The sequence below is a fragment of the Mya arenaria genome, chromosome 3 (assembly GCF_026914265.1).
Source record: "Mya arenaria isolate MELC-2E11 chromosome 3, ASM2691426v1".
In the NCBI taxonomy this organism is placed as follows: Eukaryota; Metazoa; Mollusca; class Bivalvia; order Myida; family Myidae; genus Mya; species Mya arenaria.
In genome coordinates, this window is record NC_069124.1 from 85281634 (window position 1) to 85306238 (window position 24605).

The 24605-nt window shown below is 38.5% G+C and overlaps 1 protein-coding gene across 6 annotated transcripts in view; it reads right to left on the reverse strand.

Annotated features, from left to right (window-relative positions):
* LOC128227048 (C-myc promoter-binding protein-like) overlaps nucleotides 1-24605 on the reverse strand; it is a 54951-nt gene that overhangs the window by 3130 nt on the left and 27216 nt on the right. For 4 of the 6 annotated variants that reach the window (XM_052937238.1, XM_052937240.1, XM_052937239.1 and 1 more), the window contains exons 5-26: nucleotides 23538-23594; nucleotides 23267-23336; nucleotides 22590-22759; nucleotides 21536-21780; nucleotides 18996-19118; nucleotides 15034-15178; nucleotides 14715-14808; nucleotides 14325-14406; nucleotides 12594-12774; nucleotides 12185-12326; nucleotides 11591-11736; nucleotides 11279-11334; nucleotides 11044-11106; nucleotides 10224-10433; nucleotides 9913-10033; nucleotides 8538-8666; nucleotides 6191-6500; nucleotides 5384-5566; nucleotides 4768-4893; nucleotides 3246-4595; nucleotides 1137-1408; nucleotides 156-658 (exon numbers count right to left, since the gene is read on the reverse strand). In XM_052937238.1, coding sequence (XP_052793198.1) covers nucleotides 156-658; nucleotides 1137-1408; nucleotides 3246-4595; nucleotides 4768-4893; nucleotides 5384-5566; nucleotides 6191-6500; nucleotides 8538-8666; nucleotides 9913-10033; nucleotides 10224-10433; nucleotides 11044-11106; nucleotides 11279-11334; nucleotides 11591-11736; nucleotides 12185-12326; nucleotides 12594-12774; nucleotides 14325-14406; nucleotides 14715-14808; nucleotides 15034-15178; nucleotides 18996-19118; nucleotides 21536-21780; nucleotides 22590-22759; nucleotides 23267-23336; nucleotides 23538-23594 — 4778 coding nt within the window. The remainder of the gene's footprint in view (nucleotides 1-155; nucleotides 659-1136; nucleotides 1409-3245; nucleotides 4596-4767; nucleotides 4894-5383; nucleotides 5567-6190; nucleotides 6501-8537; nucleotides 8667-9912; nucleotides 10034-10223; nucleotides 10434-11043; nucleotides 11107-11278; nucleotides 11335-11590; nucleotides 11737-12184; nucleotides 12327-12593; nucleotides 12775-14324; nucleotides 14407-14714; nucleotides 14809-15033; nucleotides 15179-18995; nucleotides 19119-21535; nucleotides 21781-22589; nucleotides 22760-23266; nucleotides 23337-23537; nucleotides 23595-24605) is intronic. The other 2 variants (XM_052937241.1, XM_052937242.1) reach the window with 2 other exon arrangements.

The window sequence follows — 24605 nt, forward strand, 5'->3', positions numbered from 1 at the left end:
TATAGCACCATGTCCAAACATTAATAAATCATTTAATCTGTTGATGAATGCAGAGTACCAATACATGGCATTCTTATGCATGTTTTAATGTTTGTATTATTGTAGACTTTCAAACCAACTAAATAACACATATAAACAAACAAACGTGAAAATACCCCTCAAACATGGCCCTCCTCCTCTCTGGGGTAAGTGTGGGCCTCCCGTGGCCGTCATCGCTCTCATCCATTGAGATGCTGAGTGGCGAGCGCAGGTTCTTGAATGTGAGGCTCTCCAGGGACTCGAGGGAGGAGCTGTACATAGTGGCACTTGTCAGGCACTCACTGGTCGTCCGTCTGTGCCCCATGTTGGCCATCTCAGACAGACTTGGCCCATTCTCTGCTGGCTTTGGATGACTGGGGCTGGAAACATCAGGTGGTGAGGCAGGAACGTGGTCGGAGTGGCGTTGCCAGGGGTCGTGGTGCGTGTCAAAGCTGCTCACAGATGTGTTGTCCTCCATGTCCTCACCGAACATGAAGTGGCCACTGGGATCAGTTGGTGGGCAGATGTTCACATCCTTACCATAGGATGGGGAGGGGTGGTGAGCGCCAGGGCTGCCAAAGTCTATCAAGGCCTCTGTATCATCCTCAGCAGTCTCAGACACTTTACATCTCCGGTAATCCTGATAAATATGTGGGAAAAAAAGTTTCTTTAGATTTTTTAACCAAATTATCTTTTTAAAGAAAAACAATATAAGTTGAGAAATTTATACATATATAGATTCTGAATATACTCTAGTGCATATAAATCATGTAGATTATTTATTTATATCAACATATATATCAACTCATACTGATAATGACTTAACTCAGAAAGTCTCATAGAAGTTATTACATGTTTGGTCATTCCAAATGAAATCTATGAAATGTTCCAAAAATAGAACAAAGCCCTACTTAGTAAATGATTTAATTGAATATTGAATAACCACAAAATGAATGAAATATATATAAATTTGGTCTATCTGTCGGAATATATATAAATTTGGTCTATCTGTCGCTATATAACATGCTTACCATACAGCACAATATAACATTCATGATATCTCTTGCAAAAACATCATATTTCCAACAAACACCTGTAAAACTTCCCTTAATATGTACCTTAATGTATATGAGGAGGTGTGGCACAAGTTTGCTGTGGCAGAAGTGGCAGGCTGTGTTTAGGTTAGAGTCATCAGCATTCCAGCCAGCCATCAGTTCCTCATCGTACAGGAGGCAGCGACATCTTGGGCACCTGCTGCAGGATGACATCTCCACGTCAATGACCATTTCCCCTGCCTCACCCCCTGTCGCCATGACAACGTCACTAGCCCTCTCCAGCTCACACTCTCGTTCCATCTGCTCCAGGAATGATGGGTGTGAAGGCGCGCTCTCTGTAGCATAAACACACAACTGTCACATAAATAGGGAAAACACCTCACAAGATAATCTATAGAAATCTTTTGGAATTGATTCTGTTTTTCTTAAAAACTGTAAATGCCATCATCCAACTTTATTTGAATATAAATCTATTTAATTTGAAATGCATTTCTAATTGGCCTCATTTGTCTTAAAGTTATCAACTGCTTTTTATGCTTCACAAACATATTTAAGAATGTTACACTGTTACTGAAACACTCCTTTGTAATCAATGAGTTGTTAAACTAAACACAATGCCAACAGTTCCATGAAATGATGCACATGGATGAGGGTTAAGAAGTGTGTTGCAACTAAGAGATTCTCTAGGAACAGAAATGTGCATGGTGGAACTGTAAAAAGCAAGTACACTGTTTGTCCTGGACACCTACAAAAGACAAAGTCAGCTACATGAAACTCTTTGATGAAAATGAGTACTGTTTTATCCTCATATTTTTCTTCAACACTTGAGCCTAGGCTATACAATTTGAATTAAGATGTCAACTATTGCCTAGTAAACATGTATGATTCAATCTTACAATAGGGTTTAGCTAAAGAGTTATGGAGGTACTAAATCCTGTTAGGGCCATCTCAGACAAATGCCCATTGAAATTGCCCAAGAAAAATATGTGTAGTTTGTTGGTTACCTCCCCCCCTCCCCCCCCCCCCCCCCCGACACATATGAATTTATGCCTTAAAATAAATGAAAAAGATGCGAGGTTTTTGGTGTAAACTCCGCACATCTTTTTATTTTAAATATGTTTCTTTTATAGCAAAAAGAACCCCAGGTAAGTTTGATTTTAACAGTGTCAGTTCTTCACTTCCTTACCCCAAGATTTTGAATTTTTCTTTAGGGCGAGGAAGCCGGAATGTCAAAATCAAACCTCACATATGTTTTTGCTGTTGAAAGAATCAACGAAGTGTAAAAGAATATGCACGAAACTAAAAATGAATTTCAAGGGGGATGGAAAAAGATGCGATAGCTCTAACAGGATTTTGTATGGAAACATGCTGCACTCTGTCCTTTTTTGGTAGCACCATTCTGCCCTAATTGAGACCAGCACTTCTTTTGATTTGATTAAAACTTATAATATGATTATAAACACATACAATCTTTACATATGTGGCAGTTGAAACCTAATATTACTTATTATTAAACACAACTTAAAACATTTTCTGTCCAATTTATATTGTTCCTTTTTTTCATAGCCCAATACAATGTGCCCTTTTCTCCTTAGCACACTGTTCCTCTTCTGCAGCACCCTGTCCTGCTTAAACCCTAAACAACAGGACTTACATGGCCTAATATCATTTATCAGGCAAACAGGTAAATGTGGCAAGATATTTCTATTTGAAATACTGATAGGTACAGTCAGTAACCAACTTGAAAGAGCTCAGTGCAAAAACACTTCATAGAAACAGGCAAATGGTTCAGATGGCAGGATTAATCACTAGAAGAACCTGCACTTTTAACTAAGATTGAAAGACCCTTTCCCAAACACAACCATATCATTGTCAAATACCTGTGTGCTTAACATAATACTGATGAGTGTGATGTTTTTGTCTAAAACCACACTGACAACCCATTTCTATTAGCTCATCACAGCAAATCAATACTACTTACGTGAATATCTCACTGAATAGCAACAGAATCATGTTAAAATACATGGTCACATAAATTTAAGCCGAGTCATATGTTTAAATGTTTAAAACTGAGTAAAAAATACAAAGAAAAAGAAAACACAATCACTATCTACATAAATAAAAGTGACATTATCCCAGCATGTTCCTCTACAACTCTGTTGTAATACCTACCATGGGTTCCATTTATACTGTGAGCATCCAGTCTGTCTATGCTACGATGTAGAAAATCCAGACTGCCTTTTTTACGCTGAGTTTCCTGATAACTCTCAGTTTCTGAGTCCGAATCATCATATGACGGTGTTAAGGAATTGTTGGAACCCATTTTAGTGGGAGTCAGCCACTTCATCTCTGAGAGTTTGTTGGCCACAGCACCTGTGGCTATTTTGAGCATTCCACTGAAGTTTTGTTTGTGTCGCCTAAAACTGCCTGTCCTAAACAGGCCCCCAGATCTTGGAGTTCCTGCCATAGGCTCAGTCTTTTGTTCATAAAGAGATGAACTAGACCTCCCTAAGGAGGCCACCTCTGCTCTCACCGAGTGAGACTTGGAAGGAGTGGTTGTTTTGCTTGAATTACCAAGGTTTTCTGGAAAACTATTGGTCCGTTCCAGTTTCAGTAAAGTCTTTTGCACCTTCTCAACTGGTGACAGCACCTTTTCCAGCAGTCTTTCCCCTGCAGACCCTGTAGAATCCACTGTTGTCTTGCCTTCACTAGATGAGGCAGGTATGGAATTGCACAAGCCCAGGTCCAACTTAGGTAAACTTTTGTTAGTCAATTTCACCTCTCCCTCAAATGGTTTCTTTGCCACAAATTCTTCCTTATTCTTCTCTGGTGACTGTCTCTGTTCCTGAATTTTGGTTGCCCGCAAGTCAGGAGCAGTAAACAGACCGAGAGGATCATTCTCTGTCACTGGTGTAGCTACGGAATGTAATGGACTAGATGTGGCAGATTTCAAACTGCTCGACCGACTCTTAATCTCCGCTATGTTATCCAATGTTTGTTCATCTGTTAAGCCTTTGCCATCTATAAGAGATGCATGATCACCAATATTATGAGGTTCACTATCACAGTTGACTGGTTTACTAACACTGCTGGTACCCTGAGTCTGCGCTCCGCCCTCATTACCCCCTACCACGTCACCGAGGGCCTCATTCTCGTCTAGCCCAACCCCACTGTCCTTGATTTCCTCAGAGATATCTTGCATCTCTGTCCCCCCAGGGCTCAACACCTCTCCTCCCCTCAAGTTCCTGGTTTTCATACCATCCCCACCCTCCTCACTGGCAAGTATATCCGAGAACTTTATACTTGTATCCTCACTGCTGTGCTTCTGTCGCCAGTTTGCAAAGAGACTATTGGAGCGGGCTTTCGTCTGGAAGTCGCCGGCACTGCGGTGTCGCTTCCTCTGCTTGTCATTGGCGATGGTCAGTCCGACATGCCCCACAGTGGGGCCCATGCTCTTGGAGAGAGCGTCCCCAGACATCAGAGACTCACTCACCATCAACACTCCTGCTGCTGATGACCCATCTGTAAGTAAAAGAAACACAATGAGCTAGTAGGAGCTAGTAGGAGCTAGTAGGAGCTAAGCTAGTAGGAGCTAGTAGGAGCTAGTAGGAGCTAGTAGACAGGTAGATCTTGTTGAAATATAATCAAGATTATGACACATTATTTGATTGTGTACTCTAGTGTGTGTACATACGAAATGATCCTCTGGGTGATCCCTGGGCCGGGAGTGAGATCTGACGCACTATGCTCTTCACCCTCATACGGAACTGATCTGCTGTTGACAGGTCGGATGAGCCTTTAAATGCTTTATCTTCATCATCTATTGTAAACATAAAATACATAGCATATAGTAGGATTGGAAATCTATCACAGCTGTACAATGTTTTCCATTTACACAAAGCTCTTTATTTTATTGAAGATGTACAAAAGGTTTTGACAATTAACAATGAAGCAGATTGCTTATAACACATTAACATATTAAACATGTATATTTTTAAACTCTTATGCTTGAAAATGATGACAAACAACAGAAATTTGGTATCAAATTAAATTATCATGAACCATGTAACAGCACAGCTCCTTTATAACAAAATGTCTTTGTATGATTATGATTATATTCTATGAAAGTATAAAGCTGTAGCATAGCCAAGCTCCAACACCAACACACAAACACACACACAAAAACATTATGGTTATGAGATTCCATGTTATTTTAGATCTAAAACACAGGTTAGAAATTTCCGTGTAAAGCATGCAATTAAACCCTCCTATTTCTCATTAATCAGTCAGCTGTTCTCCCCCGGATTTACCTTGAGTTTCTTCTGTAATTTCGGATTCTTTCTTTTTCTGTTTTCTTCTAAAACTAAATCTGAGAGCATTTTTCAGATCTCTCTTAAAGCTGGATTCCTCCGGACACTCTTGGCTTATCAGGTCTGAAAAATTCTTCGCCTCTTCCTGGGTCATAGAGTTATAGCCACGGTCAGAGGGGGCTCCTAAATCAACACAGGGAAGGGTGTGAGATGAAACGGCACAGGGTTAACCCTCAATAACCTTGGATTTTTAACAAACAGGTAGGAAAGAGGAACAGGTCCATGTGACGCAAACTCATGATGAAAACAACTTGACGGTGAACAGTTTCAGAATATAATTTAGTTGTTTAAATGAATAAATGTACAATAACATTATTGAAATAATTTCTTACAAGTCTGTACAATTTTTTCAAATATTCCATCATAAACTGGCACAAAAAGTTGTAAGCAACATGGATAGTATAATGCTAAAAGGTTTCATTATTATCCTGATTATTATGCAGGGTGATCTGTTTGCTGCAAAAGGTTACAGGGAGGATTAGTTCCAATCTGATTAACAAGAGATAAAACTTGCAAAAGCTAGCAAAGAAGAGGTGTGTAACAGAAAACAGATGAGTACAACTGTACTGAAATTTGTAATTGCACGCAACCACAATTAGAACCAATCTTTCGAGCCTAAGCATAGCAACACACTTTCACGCAATGCACATAAATATCTACCAAAATAGTTTTCTGCCTGTTAGTTTCAGTACAGCTGTACGAAATGCCTTGCAGTGCATGCAGCTAATGTAACTCAGTGCCACTCACTTTCAACCTCCTCAGGTATCTTGCCGTTGACCTTCACCTGGAGTGACCCGGGGACTTGTCCATGGTCTGAGCGTGAGCCGGCCAGCATGATTGTCTCATGCCGAGTATCCAACCTCTCCTCTTCAAGGCAGCTGTCCAAACTGGCGTGGCTCACCTGGTCGTACTCACTGCCCGAGTTGGAGCAGATGGACATGCTCCGTCGCCTCACCGCACGCTTGAATTTAGCCACACCCAGCACAACGTTACGTAATTTTCTCCATAAGACACGACCCTGACTGATGGTGGTCGGCCAACGACCCTCAAGAACAGCCTGCAAGTGGAGAAAACAACAGTTCATTATCATTATAAACAATAGTTGGCACTTTGAACTCAGTGTTTAAGTTGATCAGGGTTCCCACATTTTTCTGCAAGTAAAATTCCAGACTTTTTCCAGACTTTTTCAAGGTTTTTTTTGCAAATTCCAGACTTTCTCTCAACCTTTTTTCACAGTTATTACGACGAAACATTTCAGTGAAATATTGTTAACATTTTAACATGTTAAAAATAAATGTATTGGCCATTTTAAACATTTAATAAACAACTTATTAAATATCATCAAATGTCATTTTCAAAGGGTTTTAATCTCAAAGACAAAACCTTTCACTTTCTGAACTTCTTAGACATTTATTGAACAACATGATTAACCTTTAGCATGCTGAATACTATTGGCCTCTGTGAACAGTGTAGACACGGACCAGCTGGCATGATTAGGGCCTAGGCTATTTGCTACTTGGAAACTTAAAGGCTTACCTACTATCTGTGCATAGAACAGTGTGGACCCTGATCAGCCAGCATGGATTAGTGCCTGCTGATCTCCGTATACAATACCAACGTATACAATACCAATTTTCGTAATAGGTGGATAAATGCATGCTGAAGGTAAATATAATCAAATATCACCTTTTACTCTTTGAACAAAAACTTACTTTCTGAACAATTTTTAAAGCTGCTCTCTCATAGATATACTATTTTAACAACTTTTTTTTATTTTTTGTCTTAGATAGTGAAACTTTTGACGTAAATATCTGCAAACTAACGATAAAAGATTGCTGACAAAAGATCAGATCGCTGATTTTCATATTTCCATTCAAATTATGTTTTATGGTTTACTAACAGTTAAAGAAACATGCATAAAACATCAATTTTTGAACCTAAATATAAATATCTGCGATCTATTTTTTTGTCAGCAGTCTTATATAACTGGTTTCATGGATTTTTGCCAAAATTGGCTCGTTCCAAGACAAAAGTAAAAAAGTTGTCATATTGTTCAATCCGTGAGAGGGAAGCTTTAAACATTTATTGAACAACTTGAACTCATAACATCCAGTGTCATTTTAAAAGAGTTTTAACTCTCTTTAAAAAAATCTACTTGCATCAGTGAGCATGCAATTCAGCTATATCTGAACATCAATCTTCATCAATTCATGTTCTTCGCTTCAGGGTGAAAATGCAAAATAAGTGACTTTTTTGCACAAGTTTAAAACTATAATGATGTCTTCTGGCCAAAGAACTGTGGTCTTCTCAATGTCTATAAATACGAGCAACTCAGGTCAGTCTAAAGCAGTAAAGGCATTATTCATAGATTCACACTTGAATAGCAAATATTTGTCAGGCTGTGTAGCACTTCGCAGACTAGTGAGATCATTGCAATTAGCATTCATGTATGTTATTGACAGCGTATGTAAAGTTTAGTTTAATGAACTAGGTCCAATTTCACGTTTAAAATAACTTTCTATGAATGCAGAGATCGCTAATATCCTTGATCAATAGCATACTGTAGAATAAAAAGATCGTTGTTAATAGCATCTACGATACTTACTGACAGCTTATAATAAAGCGAATCCCGACAAACTGCGGCCAATTTCTCGTTTATTTTTTTTTTTTACATGCAGACGGCAGTGCAGACACAGCTACTAATCATGATCAATAAACCCTTACATGTGGTAACGGATACCTAATCTGGTTCCAGGCTAACGGATACCTTCTTAGTCTCGATCATTCAGCCGCTCTGTTCAGAGTCAATTCAATACAGAACAGTGTCAGGTGCAAGTGTCTAGACTACTTTTACTAGTTTCGTACCCAAAACGGTTCGAACTTAAGTACTTTTCCCGATTTTAACCTTATATCGCAAAATTCAAGGCATTTTCACAACCGGGAACAGACTTTGATATTCCCGACTTTTTTTCCGTTTTCCCGGTAGCGTGGGAACCCTGGTTGATTAAGCTTACTTAAATATTTACATATTTATTTGCGCAAATTTGGAAGTACCATAAAGATCTACACATGTATAACATTTGAAGTTTCATACTTTGTTGTAGTATCCATATGTGATGGCGTTTGGATGTACCCCTGCGTGCTTCATTTCTGAGTAGACTTTGACTGCCAGCACAGGCTTGTTGTACTGGCCACATAGCTGTAACATCACTCGGTAACACAGCTGAAATATATCACATACATGTAACATCACTTGATAACACAGCTGAAATACATCAGACGCGGCAATGGCAAAGCAATAGCATTGCTTTGTGGATAGTTTTTACTATTTATTACTGGAAGAGCATGTGATAACAAGAATCTTACACCTGTCATCACTGAATACACAATTTTATTAAACTCCTCCGGGAAATATGTTAGTAAGCTTGCCAAAGGCTCGATAAATAACATTATTCCTGAACTTGTTCAATAAAATTGTGTCCACTCATGACAGATCCTATACAGCTGTTTCAGCTGACTTTAGGCTTCAAGGCATAATCAATGTACAAACACATCATCAGAAATAAATATTACCGTATTATATCATGTATAGGACGCTAGCATAGATAGGACGCAGGCAAAATAATAGTTGAAAAAACGGGTAGAAACCCTTAATATATAAGATAGGACGCAGTGGAAAAATGTCAAAATCGGGGCCGAAAAATTGAGGTTGGTAAAGTATTTATAACATATATTGAATTAAAAAACAAACAAAAAATTGTATATAAGGCATAATTCTATAACTGTATTGTGTATTTCGATAATTATCGTCGTATTTCGGTAATTTAGCGTACACAACAATGATATAAGTCTTGACATTTTGAGAACATTCACACATATTATAAGACTTATACAAATGCCGTAATATTCCCGACACGCCTTCTGACTGACAGTCAACCGTTGCATCCGTTGCAATAGTCCCCACTGCCTTCTGAATAACAGTCAACCGTTGCATCCGTTGCAATAGTCCCCGCATGCCTTCTGAATAACAGTCAACCGTTGCAACCGTTGCAGCCGTTGCAATCGCAACTGTGTATTGTCAAAACTGATGATTGTTTTGTTAAGGCGTGTCGCTGCGCAGATTAAAGCATGTCGGCATAATTAATGCGTGTCAGTAATAAGCCTTGCCAGTGGAAGGCACGTCGGGTGAAGTGCGAACAAACAACCATACGGTATTACCATCGCAATAGTTTGTTCTATTGATGTATTTCTAATGACAGACAGCGGGTGTTTTTCACACCTTCGCACATTTGAAAAGATTATATATTTTCGACCTGAAAAAGACTTGGAAAAAAATGGGAAAAACAGATGAAATTCTAATAGCATAGAAAGGACGCAGGCAATTTTTAAGACGAGAATTGGGGGTAAAAAAGTGCGTCCTATGCATGATATAATACGGTATTATACAATTTCATTATTGTTTGTGTTACCTCATCTGGAGGTTTGAGTTTTTGCCTCTGCATGTTCTTGAGCACGTCGTACGCGAGAATGAGGGCTTTGGTAACTGACTGGCTGTACTTGATATAGGCCGGCAGCAGCATGAACCACAGGCTAAGAGAGAAGATACACAGGACAGGGATAAATATCACAGTGTGATTCAGGCAGAGAATACAATATGATTTAACAATGGAATTTAATTGGCTGTTTTAGCACAAGAAAGAAAGGAAATGTCTGATTAAATAATAGAGTTTAAAACTTTCTTTTTTTCTTGCATTCTTTTCCATTGGATATGATTACCCACCTGTAAGCATGGCTAAGAAGGCACTTTGCCCAGAGTGAGGGCTGGTTGAAGACCTGCTGTGCATGTTTCTGTGCTGTTCGAATCTCCTGTTTGGTACGGCGGGCAACGGGGCTGGATGGGCCTCCGCGGTCTCGCTGCTGGGAGGAGGAGCGAGCCGGCTTGTTCTTCTCCAGGAACAGATCACCTTGCAGCTGGGGGAAACCATTGTAGCTGAAATATACACCAAACAGGAATGGTTCCAAGTCCGGCATGGTGAGATTTCTAGCACGCAACACATCGCCTTTATGTAACAAACAAATGTTCCAATTTATTTTAAAATTCGTATGCACCCGGACACAACCAACTGCACTGTATATGCATATAAGCATCAATCCATCATGATGAGCCTGTAAGTCAAATGACTTTTGAAGTAGGGACGTGGGTCTTGAACCTTGATTCCATCACAGGGTACTTCCACCACTTGCTGGGATGATAACTTCATACATAATGACTATGACATACCTGTGAACCATCGCTACACTGACATGCTGGTACATGTACCAACACTTCCCTGACATAACTGTACTTTATGCCTGGCCAATAACTACATAGCTGTACATGTACCATACAAAAATGACATACATGTACATGTACCAGTACTTCACTGACATGCCTGTACAGCTTGTCTGGACAACTGTTCATGTACAATCACTATATGGACTGAGTGCTTGCCTGAACAATAACTACATACATGTACATTTGCCATCACTACACTGACATACCTATGCTAGCCATCAGTCACTGACATACCTGTACATGTGCCATCACTACACTGACATACCTGTACTGTTTGCCATCAGGCAGGCCAACCGGCTCCGGGGGTAGGATAAACATTGTCCTCTCACTAAAATACAAGGAACCTCACAGTTACATTCTGAGAAGGAATTGTATCTTTAACACTGATGCATTAGGATGAATGAAATCAAAAGACTGTTTGCATGCTTTATAAATATTAAGTATGACTTTATTGAAAGCATTTATTTTATATAAACGACATAAACAGTAAATGCCAGTACCTTTTAGATGAGTCTTCCAGCTCTATCAGCTTTGGTTCCTCTGATGTCTCCACAACCTGCAACAGCAAGAAATATATAGATAACAGGCATTCACAATACATATAAGTATCTTTCAGGACTGTGTTTCCTCCAGATAGGAAAACCAGGAACTGCCCAAATGCAAGGGCACATGCTGAATGGGGAATGAAAGATCTACTTTTTCAGCAACCAACATCTAGTATCTAGGCCTGCAGGTAAAATAATAATTAATAACTTATATAAACTTAATAAAGTCACACAAGCAAATGAAAGCAGGTTATCAGATAATCCAACCTTTTCTGTGCACTCATCAAAAAACGCGAGGCTGTCATCCTTATCTGAGACAAATGATCTTTCCTCTATGAAGCGGTTGAAGAGTTGTGTACGCAAAAGTGTCTGGTAAAACTTGTGGTTTGCCTTCTCACGACTCTTCAAGAAACCTGATAAGAAAGACCACCATTTAATACAGTTTAAAGAGATTATGTTGTAACAAAAGCTTCTTTTATTTCGCCAAGTAAAATATTAAACAAGAATTTCACAAAGCGGAAGTGTTTCTTGTTAGAAGTGGCTTAAATTTTTCTAGAAAGTCATCAAGATCATGACCTTTTGACGTGAATATCAATATGTGTCATCTGCCGCCAGATAAAGGAATTCATTTGTGTGTGCCATGCTTCACAGACGACACAAAAACAGGGGTAGAAGAACTGGTATTCTTATTTATATCTTAGTACTTATGACTTTATAATAACAAGAATTGTTGCATTGTTACTATTTCACTTGAAAGAACAACAATGTTAAAAAAACTGGATTTAGTAATTTTGAATTAGGACTTTATTCTGACAGTGAGACAATGCAAGCAGTTGTGAGCACTATGAGTGGAGTCCGTACCCTGCATATCAAAAAGTGAGGCTGCATTGGTTGTATCTAGGTCTGGCATGTTGGCAATGGGCTTCAGGAAGTTCTTGTAGCCCTTGAGGATACACGCCATGAATCGTAGAAACACCTCCTGGATCTCCAGCTCTAGCAAAATCTGGGGGAGGGAAATATAGATGAACCTGTTTTATTATTCACTGTAAGTCAGATGTTTATTCTATGCAATTCTTAGGATTCCTAAATCATGTATCTTTTTAATGAGTTTTGCAATTTAAACCCAGAAAGATCATATTTCTAAAAGTATATAAGTAAATCGTATTCTCAAATCTGCATGTTCAAATTTATACACAATGGAAATCTAGATCTCAAACCACAAAAATAACCTCCTCAACTCCCATCACGAGTTTCCCAGTCTATCTCATACCTCCTTGTGTTTCTTCTTGAAGTCCTGGTCAAGTGGTGCGAGGTCCACCGTGCTGTCGTCCTGGCCATGCCGTGGCAGTTCCACTACCAGACGGTCATATAGACGGTGTAATGACTCTTGTAGAACTTTTGTGGGTTTCCGTGGCAACAGCTTGTATGACAGGTTCTTTTTGTCATCAGGCCTGGAGAGTGATAATTGGTGTAAGTTTACGTAGATGTGTATATTGAATTGAAGTAGGCTTGAGCTTTCAACCTACTATTAAATTGTGGTTGTTTACAAGATGGGCAATTTCAAAAATTCTGCGAAGCTTCAAAATGAGATGCTGTAACAAATCATGAAGTACACAATATTTAACAGAAAATCAGTTCAAGACTTTCTGTTAGCATAAAACTTTTCCTAAAAAGAATATAATTTCTGATACTTTTTCCATTTCTAATTCTTTTTCAGTGTTAACATTAAGTACGAAATTGTGCCAACTAAAGATTGAACAAATACTTCTTAAATCCCACTCCCATTACTTTGGTTTTAATCTTAACAAATAATTTCTTTCAACATCATTCATTGGCATTTCAGACATATTAAATGTTCTCTTTGCTCCCTATTATAGCTTTAACATACTGGAAAAAATGCAGTAATTATGTCATTCCATTTTTCTTCACAGAGTTCCTTCATTGACCATTGATAAGACAAATCCAATATCTAGAATCTCTTGGAACAAGATACTGATAATAACTTGTCTTATTCTCTCAAGCAGGGTTCTGGGAATTTCCAGGGACTTACCACAGTGAGGCAGTGTTGTAGGCATGGCAATACACTTAACCCAATCTTTTAATCAGATTTGACGCCAATTGTTTGGAAGACAGCTCAAGACAATATGAGCAACTAAAAGCTGTCAGAAACATCTGGATATTGCCTGAATAATACACTCCCATATCTTCATAGCAAACAGGGACACAATTGATCTCATCAGCTGCATTACTGATGGAAAAACTGCTGTGAATTAAACTACAGAAAGCAGACATCCATAAGTACCAGCCAATTCATAAGCTGTCATTTATATAACAAATAATACCCACAAATGTCGAAGTGCTGAAATACTGCCTAGATAGAACAACTAAAAATGATGTGGAACGTGTTTCACTGAAGGTAACTGTACCACAGAATTGTCAGTAATGTAGAGACCTGAGGAAGATTGGAAAATACTGGTACTATTATGTGATACAAACTTTCATCCGTACAACTTATATAGCAAAACATATTAATTTCAGAAGATTACTGTGACCTTGACCATGAAGGTACTGGCACAGGTCTTAAGTGTGACATGTCCTCATACAATTGTGGTCACTTCTGCCATATAATTTTTAAATCTGATCATTAATGAGAAATGTATGGACTGGACACAACTATTATCATTATCAGCATATGTAGCAAAACATACTAAGTTTAGAAGGTGTTATGACCTTGACCTTGAAGATAGGGACAAGAGTGTTGTGTGCATCACATGCTTATTTTTCTGCCATGAATGAGAAAGATATAAACCTGAAAAAAAAAGGTCTGACAGACAGCTGACAGACAGATGGACATGACGATGTGTGATGCCTATATAAACCCCACTTTACTTTGTAAAGTGAGGTTATAATAATCAAATACCACATCAAGTTTAACAATATTAAATTTTGAATTTGAAAGATAAAAATATTCTTAAAATGTATAGAATAAATTATAGCTTACGGCCAGATGCGAATGGTATCGAGGTCCACACAAAACACATCCGGGGGCGGATCAAACAGGTCAAAGTAGCGTGAATCTAGCCCTATAACAGACAGGTACAACACAGGTGAGTAAAAGTTGCCGTTTCCTAATGTTTATCAGAAATGAGGTATAAAGTTTGCTTTTTTTATATAAATGTTCTTTAAGCAAACACTTCAACAGTAAGGACTCAAAAGAAAAGGAAGTGACACTGTAAAAAAGACATACATTTCTACTATAATCAAGTGTCTATAACATTCAAGATATGGCTGTAAATGTACATCTAAGCAGCATGTTCATAATTCTTTATTATCCTTATATAGATAAAAGCTGTTGAAATATATCATGTCTACCGAGGAAGGAGACACCTACCTATGATGTAGGGGGTGGGGGCACTGAGTACATCTGACAGCCCCAGGGGACACAGAGGAATATAAGGGCACTGCCACTGTAGCGGGAATATCAGCTGTAATATATAAGGCAATGGTTTATACATATAACACTGCACAAACACAACAATGCCCTCTACAGCCTCAATTCATCATTAGAATATGTTTGAATACTGGATGATCAGAAATTACTGGGATTGGAACCAATTCAGATTAATTAGATTTGATGTATTTCAAAAAAGAAATGCAGGCTGCTTTTAGAAATATACGCGTAGAGATTATTACAGTGCAATTATGATTACCGTGGATATGGCTTCGGCGACGGCTGTGAGGACGGATGCTCGGAGCGAGTGCACTAGGATTTTATGCTCATGAAGGACGTACAGTAAGATAGTCATGCAATTCTCTGGACCCAAGTTCTTCAACATTGCGACAAAAGACGCACCACTGGAAAGAACATAAACACATATCGACTTTAGTGTATCTATAACGATCATGAAGGTATTGAAGGGGTCAACTTTCCAAGGGTTAATACATACTGCTTTATTTTGATCACTTCTTCTCTCCCTAAGATAAGATAATAGAAGATTTATTCAAAGTCAGCAATGTACAATAAACATAAGCTCACAGGGATTTTTCAACAAACAATTTTAAACAAAATGTGTTAAAACAACAGATGTGTAACAGCTAGGAAATAGGAATAAAAATGATAACGGGTAAAGACAAAAATATATATACTTAAAACTAGGATCATATGGAGAGACAAGATAAGACATATATTACATTCACATCAAACAAATTATAAGATAAATAGATATTTATGTACAGGTACTTTAGAGTTAAGAGACGTCCTCAAACAAAAATTGCAGACAATGAGATTCCCTTTCTTATAAATTTCCTTCCTGTTGCAGTAAATAGGGAAATAATTTCATTCAATAATAATTGCCAGCCATCAAAAAATTGATTATGAGAAGTCTGCGACAAAAGAAAATGGAAGCAGCCTGACAAGAGAGAAGAACTCTCTCTATCTTCAGTGTTGAAACGCCCTGGGAATTATAGACCAATGACATTTCCATATTGTCCAGTCACTTCTCATCGTCACAAATATCCATATTGCATTCCCATATTGCATTAAGTAGTTTTATGAACAAAATAGGGAATAGTCAGGATGTTAGTGGAAAATCTAATGGATATTATTTTTGAAATGCAAAAATACAGCAATGGTAGTAGTATATAACATTGTATTTATACCATGTAAAGGAACAAACAAATGCAATAAGGCCTCGTTATCAATATAAACTAGCTGCTGTGATTAAAAGAAATACAGAAGATACTTGTTAAATTCCACAAGTCTGTACTTGATTCAAATCTATGTTAACATATCTGAAAACAGTGTTTTCACAATACAGTTTCTCGAGAGGCTCAGTCAATGACCTCTTACCAGATCATGAAAACAGACTTCAATTAATATACATCTGCTTCTTTAAAGGAAAGTAGAAAGCTAAATGACTCCCTCACAATAGCAGATATACCGTAAATGACTGGGTATTAGACGCCCTTTTTTTCCTCAGATTTCGATGCAAAAAAATGCCTGCGTATAATACCCCGTAACAATTTTTCAAAGTTTTTTTCTGAGGTCGATTTTTAAGCTGAGAGTTTGTTTACATTTATGTAGAAAGGGAAGTTACTCGCGTCATATCGATCGATTATATACGGGTTAAAACAGCAAGTTACAGATCGGTATACGGTATATCGTAAGACGTTTATAATTTTAACAAAAATATTTTTGGATTAAATGTTTTTCGATTAAAGTTATTCAATTTAATTTTGAATAATAAATTGAATTGAACAATAATTAAACTTGCATATAAGAAAGCAAAGTTGGGCACTGTCAAAATATTTTTTGTCAGTTGTACGATAAGGTGTGAAAAACTCGACTGCCTTTAACCTGTTAACATACCAATACTACAAACTGTTGCGATAATGGTCTTGTTTTTTTCGCACTTTGTCACGTTCTTTATTCTTTTCTGTAGGTGTTGACATTTTGAGAACAAACTCGTACAATATAAGGTCTTTGCAAAACTTAACTTATCATTCTTGACGTATTTTGTTTACGATATACTGTCAGAAAGAATCTTACAAATTGTCATAAAAGGTACTTTTTAGTGCCATCCAACAACAAATTGTCACACTAGGTACTTTTTAGTGCCATCATGGGGAAAGTGCGTACATCGTACACAGCACGAGAAAAGCTAGCTGTTATCAGCTATGCTGAAGAGCACGGCAATCGTGCAGCGGGTCGCCAGTACACCATGAATGAGATCAACGTACGCAAATGACGAAAACAGAAGCACGAATTAATGGCCATGACGAAAACGAGAAAAGCCAACCGGGGCATGGGGGCGCTCTATCCCGCTATTGAGACAGCTATTCTACAATACGTCAAAGAGCGAAGAGAGGGGGGTGTTGCCGTATCAACGATTGATATCCATCTCGAGGTTATGAAGTTGGCGAAGACACATCAAGTTCAATCAACCTTCAAGGCATCAACAACATGGGTCCGCGCCTTCATGAAACGTCAACAGCTGTCCATCCGAAGACGTACTCACATCAGCCAGAAGCTACCAGATGATTTTGAGACTAAAATCACAGACTTTCAGCGATTTATTATCCGCCAAAGAAAAGCCACCGACTTCCCACTTAGCCAAATAGGCAATGCTGACCAGACTCCACTGACATTCGACATGCCTGCGTCAACAACGTTGAATGCTCTTGGTTCTAAGTCTGTAACCATACATACAACAGGAAACGAGAAAAACAGATTCACCGTGATGTTGGCTTGTACAGCTGACGGAGGCAAGCTCCTGCCATATGTTATATTTAAGAGGAAAACTATGCCGAAGAATATTGAATGGCCAGCAGGGATCCACGTTCGTGTGCAGGAAAAGGGCTGGATGGACCAGGCTCTTTGCTACGACTGGGTTAAAACCGTGTGGAATGAACGACCAGGAGCAGACCTGCATCACTCTCTACTCGTCCTGGATGCTTTCAGGGCTCACACAACCCCCGGAATGAAAGAGTTGATGAAAGAGTCAAGGACAACTCCAGCTGTCATTCCCGGAGGGATGACATCCATTCTACAGCCTCTAGACGTCTCCATTAACAAACCGATGAAAGTGGCACTGAGAAATAAATGGAATAATTGGATGGCCGGTGAAACACACTCCTACACAAAGACTGGGCGAAGAAGGAAGCCAGAACTTGATCAAATCTGCGCTTGGATCGTAGACGCATGGAAAGAGCTAGATCCGAAGATCATTGTTTATGCGTTCAAGAAGTGCTCCATATCAAACGCTATAGACGGGACCGAAGATGACACCATATGGGAGGAGTTTGTCAAAAACCCAGCGCACAAACAGACAGATGAGGCAGACGAAGAAGAAGATGATGATGGATGCGGTTACTACACGGACAAGACGACCAAAGACATGACGGAGGATGAAATGGAGCGTTTCTTCAAGAGTGACGACGATGACGAGGAATTTGAGGGCTTTGAGGAAAGCGATTTAAGGATTTGTGAATGACAATTTGTGTGTTTCTTTGTGCAATTTGTTTATGTGCTGGTTGAATGTATTTATTTTAAATAATCTGTTATGTTTTATATCACATAAAACGAATAAAAATGAAACCTATTTTGCTTTGTGTTATCATTGTATGGTTTTAAAGATAACCATCGCCATTTTCATGAAATTTTTTTTTTTTGTCACTGTCAACAAACATGGTGGCCGAAAATGCCAGACAATTTGACATTTTTTCTATGCGTCTTTTAACCCAAAACATAAATTAAAAGTTTTTTTCCCCGATTTAGCACATATTTTTTTCCCTGCGTCTAATACCCCCTATCGTCTTATAACCAGTCATTTACGGTAACCTTATAAAAAAAACAAGAATACAGTTTGAAACTTGTATGAAAACCGTATCCTTATATCCGTATACCGTGTCCTTATAGATGTTCATATACTGATAGACACTTATTGTTTGATTCTGGAATTTGGACAATAGTTCACTTAAATGAAACTTCTAAAAATGCAGCATAATCGGCTGTGTCTGTCACAATTTTGATGCAAGCACACCTGCTGACATCTAGTAAACAAGAGTATGCTCAAGTAGATTTCACAAACTTCAATTAGGATATATATGGTAGTCTGAGAAACCTACTTTAGCATTAAGACAAAATGAGGACAGGACAATAAAAGTTCTCTACCTCTGTGGTAGTGGCGAGTCCTCGGGCATGGCGAGTGAGATAGCATCATGGCTGAGCTGCACAAGGATCCGGGGTCGTTGGGGGGACGGGTACGGTACGTCGTACATGAAGTGTGATATGTGCCTAAAGGAAAATACAACATACAGGGGATGTCAGTATTAGTGTTCATGTATTTGGCCATCATAAATCAGTTCACAGAAGGAATAATAATAAACTGTAAATCCTGCACAAAAAGAGGAATGCAGTAATTGGTCCTTCAAACCAGGAAACAATTGTCAAGTCATTTGATTCAGGAAGGATAGGTTTTGTATAGCATATCAGAGTATTCTTGAATTTTCCTGAGTATAACCCTGTAATTAACCTGAATTAAGCCTGTCTAGCCATAGTTTATATCAATGTAAAACAAGGCTTTTATTGCAAATTCTACATTAGAAGAGCCAGCAATTCATGTAATATAAATTGATACATGTAATAACAAGAGATGTTTGTCAAACATTATGCCCCCCCCCCCCCCCCCCCCTGAGCGCCATGTTGTCAGGATTATATGTACAATTGAATGAAATATGCATGGACCGAAATGACAGCTGTTTTGTTGCTGTTTTAAGATTATGACCATTAAAGTGTGAGGATAAAGTGTGATATGACAGTCATGACCTTTGACTCTATGAACTCAAAATCCAGAGTCATCAGCTGGTCACATGAAACCTTAATGTCAAGTTTGAGGGCCATGGGTGCAGGCATTGTCAAGTTATCACAAGACATGTTTTTTCGTTCAAGGTCACTGTGACCTTGACCTTTGACCCGATGACCCCTTAAATCATAAGGGGTCATCTACAAGTCAGATGCAACTCCAATTCAAGTTTGAAGGCCATGGGTTCAGGCATTGTTGAGTTATCACTCGGACAACCTTTACCATTCAAGATCACTGTAACCTTGACCTTTGGCTCTATGAATCCTAAAATCAATAAGGGTGATCTACTGGTCAGGCTTAACATCCATGTCAAATTTAATGATCATAGGTTCAGGCATTGTTAAGATATCAGTGGGGGAAGATTTGATAACTTTTTGCGTTAAAGGTTACTGTGACATTGGCCTGATGACCCCCAAAGTCGATAGGGGTCATCTACTGGGCAGGCCCAACCTTCATGTCAAGTTTGATGACCATAGGTCCAAGAATTGTCGAGTTTGCTTTCAAGGTCACTGTGACCTTGACCTTTGACCCCTAAAATCAATAGGGGTCATCTACTGGTCAGGCCCAACCTCCATGTCAAGTTTGAGGGCCATGGGTGCAGGCATTGTTGAGTTATCACTTGGACAACCTTTTATCATTCAAAGTCACTGTGACCTTGACCTTTGGCCCAATGACCCCTAAAATTAATAGGGACAATCTTCTGGCCAGGCTCAACCTCCAAATCAAGTTTGAGGTCCATGGGTGCAGCCATTGTCAAGTTATCACTCGGATAACCTTTTACCATTCCAGGTCACTGTGACCTTGACCTTTGGCCCAATGACCCCTTAAATCAATAGGGACCATCTTCTGGCCAGGCCCAACCTCCAAGTCAAGTTTAAGGGTCATGGGTGCAGGCATTGTTGAGTTATCAATCGGACAACCTTTTACCATTCAAGGTCACTGTGACCTTGACCTTTGGCCCAATGACCCCCAAAAACAATAGGGGTCATCGACTGGTCAGGCCCAACCTCCAAGTCAAGTTTGAGGGCCATGGGTGCAGGCATTATTGAGTTATCACTCGAACAACCTTTTACCATTCAAGGTCACTGTGACCTTGACCTTTGACCCATTGAGCCCAAAAAACAATAGGGGTCAGCTACTCGTCAGGCCCAACCTCCAAGTCAAGTTTGAGGGCCATGGGTGCAGGCATTGTCATGTTATCACTCGTACAACCTTTTACCATTCAAGGTCACTGTGACCTTGACATTTAGCCTGATGATCCCCAAAAACAATAGGGGTCATCTACTGGTCAGGCCCAACCTCCATGTCAAGTTTGAGGGTCATGGGTGCAGGCATTGTTGAGTTATCACTCGGACAAGCTTTAAAAAAAAAATACCATTAAAGGTCACTGTGACCTTGACCTTTGACCCGATGACCCCCAAAATCAATAGGGTTCATCTACTGGTCAGGCCCAACCTTCATGTGAAGTTTTATGACCATACGTCCTGGAATTGTTGAGTTATCACTCGGACAAGCTTTGGTCTACCGACCGACCGACCGACCGACATGCCTGTGCAAAGCAATATACCCCTCTTCTTCGAAGGGGGGCATAAAAACTTCATCATCCAGCATGCAACAAAAGATCATACAATCTGTGGCCCAATCAAGAATTTCAATTCAATATAAGTCTACAGCCACATATTAAACTGAAGTTCAAATTGCAATCACAAACAAAGTGACCAATCAACAAGTTATTTTTGAAACAAGTTCTATAATTTCTCAAAATGATTGATTGATTCCAAGGAGACATCTTCCAGTAAGTTTGTTGATAAGATTGGTCCTGAATGTGTAATGTAACATAATGTATTACCTCTCTATGGGTACAGAGTGAGGCCCGGTAATCGAGATACGATGGATGTACTGAAGCATATGCTTGAACGCCTCAAAGAATGGCCATCGAGACAGCAGGCAGATGGACTTGTTGGAGTGGACGGTCTTCATGATGCGGTACTGCTCCCGAATGTGCTTGTTCTTCAGGCCAAGATGGCGCATCTGAAGATCTGTCAGTTTGTCCTCCGAGTACTCCTCGTAGAATGTGATAGCGGCTCCATATACCTACATAGTGGAGGTAGCCATATGCAGAATTTACTTTCAATTTACATAAAAATGTTCATTCATATCAACTTTTATCTTAAACTAGGAATCTTTGTATAGGACACAGATACCCCAACTTGCTGCCTTTGTCACAAAAGCAAGGGCCATTATTCCTTCCATAGTCTATGAATGTGCATCATAATTACCAGTTGCACAATCTCTCCATCTCAACATATACCTACATACAATATTTTATGACTATCGTTTAATTTGAACTGTTATGATGATATGATTTTTTTATTAAAGAGATATCTTGACCTTGATCCAAAGGTGTACAACTTAAAATGCAGATAAGTGTAACACTAAATTCCATGCTCTTGATGCATATTTTTAATGATGTCAAAGGCCATAACTCTGCTGCGCATAGCCAAAAACATCATGATGCACAACTACACATGCTGATAACATTCTGCTTCTGTTTCATGACTCTGGCTCACTTTCGTATTAAGATAGGAGAAGCGTGTAGCAGGTTGTACTTTTACATGGTTATGTAGGTGGTGTTTTTCGAATAAATGGTAGTTGTTTTAGAGAATGGGCACTTCAGTTTTGCGGTAGAAGGCATAGAATAACTTTGACTCGCTTGAAATCTTGAAATATCCAAGACGTTAATACTGGACTATACCTCACATTCACTTCAGTCATTGAGACAACAGTCAAAACCAGTGATGATACATTGTTGTACATAAACCAAAGAATCAAACTTGACAACAAACACCACTGTATTATCATTCATCAGCCACTAGTGTTACAAATGGAGCCCCCGTACTGACCTTGTTCCATCCAATGCCAGTGAGTATGAATGTTGAGAACACTGGGTATGGGTGTTGAGCCTTGGCTGACCAGCACTCCACTGTCGCCCCCATCGGCAGACAGAACATCGAGACGGACTCTGGCAGCGGGAAGTCTGCGTAATCTTCTGCAGGGTAGCGATTCAGGATAGCTGCAAACAAGTTATCAGTTATAACAATATTCTTAGAAGGGTTCTAACACTTCTAATAAAATACATTTTCTTTTCATGCATTTTAAGAACATATGTTCAGTTTTAAACATGAATGCATGATTTTCATGTTAGGATTACATAAGCTTTCCTACAAATATATCATACTGTTTCTACCTTAATGTGTTCTCAGCACAAAACAAGTTAAATGGTGGAAAAGCATTGACCCGAAATTAATAACCCTCAAGTGAACAAAATTGCTCCCAGAATGGATAAATTGTATTTTTTCACATTAATAATACAGTTTGATCCTTTTGAGATAAAAGCTCTGCTGTTTCATCATCTAAATGTTCCATCATTATCTGCAATTCACCACTATAAAATCATCAATGACCATGCTGTGGTTTATTTTGGGCATATTTAACACTGCAGTAGAATAATCCTCTTCATTTTTTTCAATTTAAACTTAACAATTGAGAGATAAAGAATGGTGACAAGGCTGTGACAGACCTGGTTTGTAGGCTAGGATGTCTGTTTTTGTCATGGCCTTTTTGTAGCACAAATAAACATCCGATCCCATCTGAAACAAAGCAGTTTAATGTAAACTTGCATTATTATATTTTTTCGACAAAAGACACATATTTTTTTTCAACGAAAATGCAGATTTCTTTTCTTTCTTTCAATTCTACCTTGAGTCATCTTCATTGAAATTTGTTTTAAAAGCAAAGACAAACATTGATTTTACACCCACAGAGACATTGAGTGTGGTGGAAAGACTTACCAGCCCCCTGTTGAGGTTCTTATGTATCTGGCAGTAGGAGTGGGGTGGGCCTTCTCCCTGCAATACAAACACACGCTCACATTTACCACATCTCATACCACACACACACACACACATAAACCACAAAATCTTCTTCTTTAAAACATAAATCTACCTGCTTTTCAACTGGGTTTAAAATGTTTGGCCAAATCATGTGCAGTATGTCTCATCCTCTGTGCAGCATTTCATGATTTATCATTAAAACATTCAGGTACAATGCCATAAATCAATATAAAATACTATGTTATTGCAATAACATAAAACCATAAAGTAAAAATAAGCAATAAAGAGCTAGTTATAGAATTAAAAAATCTCCATATCATTTTGAGATCTAGGCAACATTTATAAACTAGAACATGGAAAGGAACATAATTTGACATTTTACTGTAATACAAACAAGAGCTGTCACAGGGACAGTGCGCTTCTCTATTCCACCCTTTTAAGCTCAAGGATTGCAAAGTTTTGGTGAAACATGCACGAATCACTGTAAAATAAGAACCTTAACCAGAATTTGCTGAGTAGAATAATAAAGGGCCTTAATTTACATTATATCCAAAATAGAATTATCTAACTTGATAATTTATAAATTTTGCTTGATCGTTGAGTATTGTATAAAGTCTCAATGCAATACATGAAGTAGTTGCTGAGATAATAACCTATGTGTGCTTACATGCAAAACTGTAAGCAGAATTTTAAAGTTAAATAAAATGGCCAATAATTTTCATTAATGCAAGATAGAGTTATCTTACTTACTTAATAAAGTAGGTTTGATAGTTGCTAACTCATGTCTTAAGTTTCAAATGCAAAACATGATGTATTTGCTGAGATATAGACTTAAATGTGGTTACATGCACAACCTTAACCAGAATTTTTTTAAGTCAAATAATAAAGGACCATAATTTGCATCATATGCAAAATAGAGTTATCTTACATGGTTTTTCAAGTAGAATGGATGGTTGAGTACTGTTGTATTAATAATTCTCAATCCAATACATCAAGTGCTTACTGATATATTAACCTAAGTGTGCT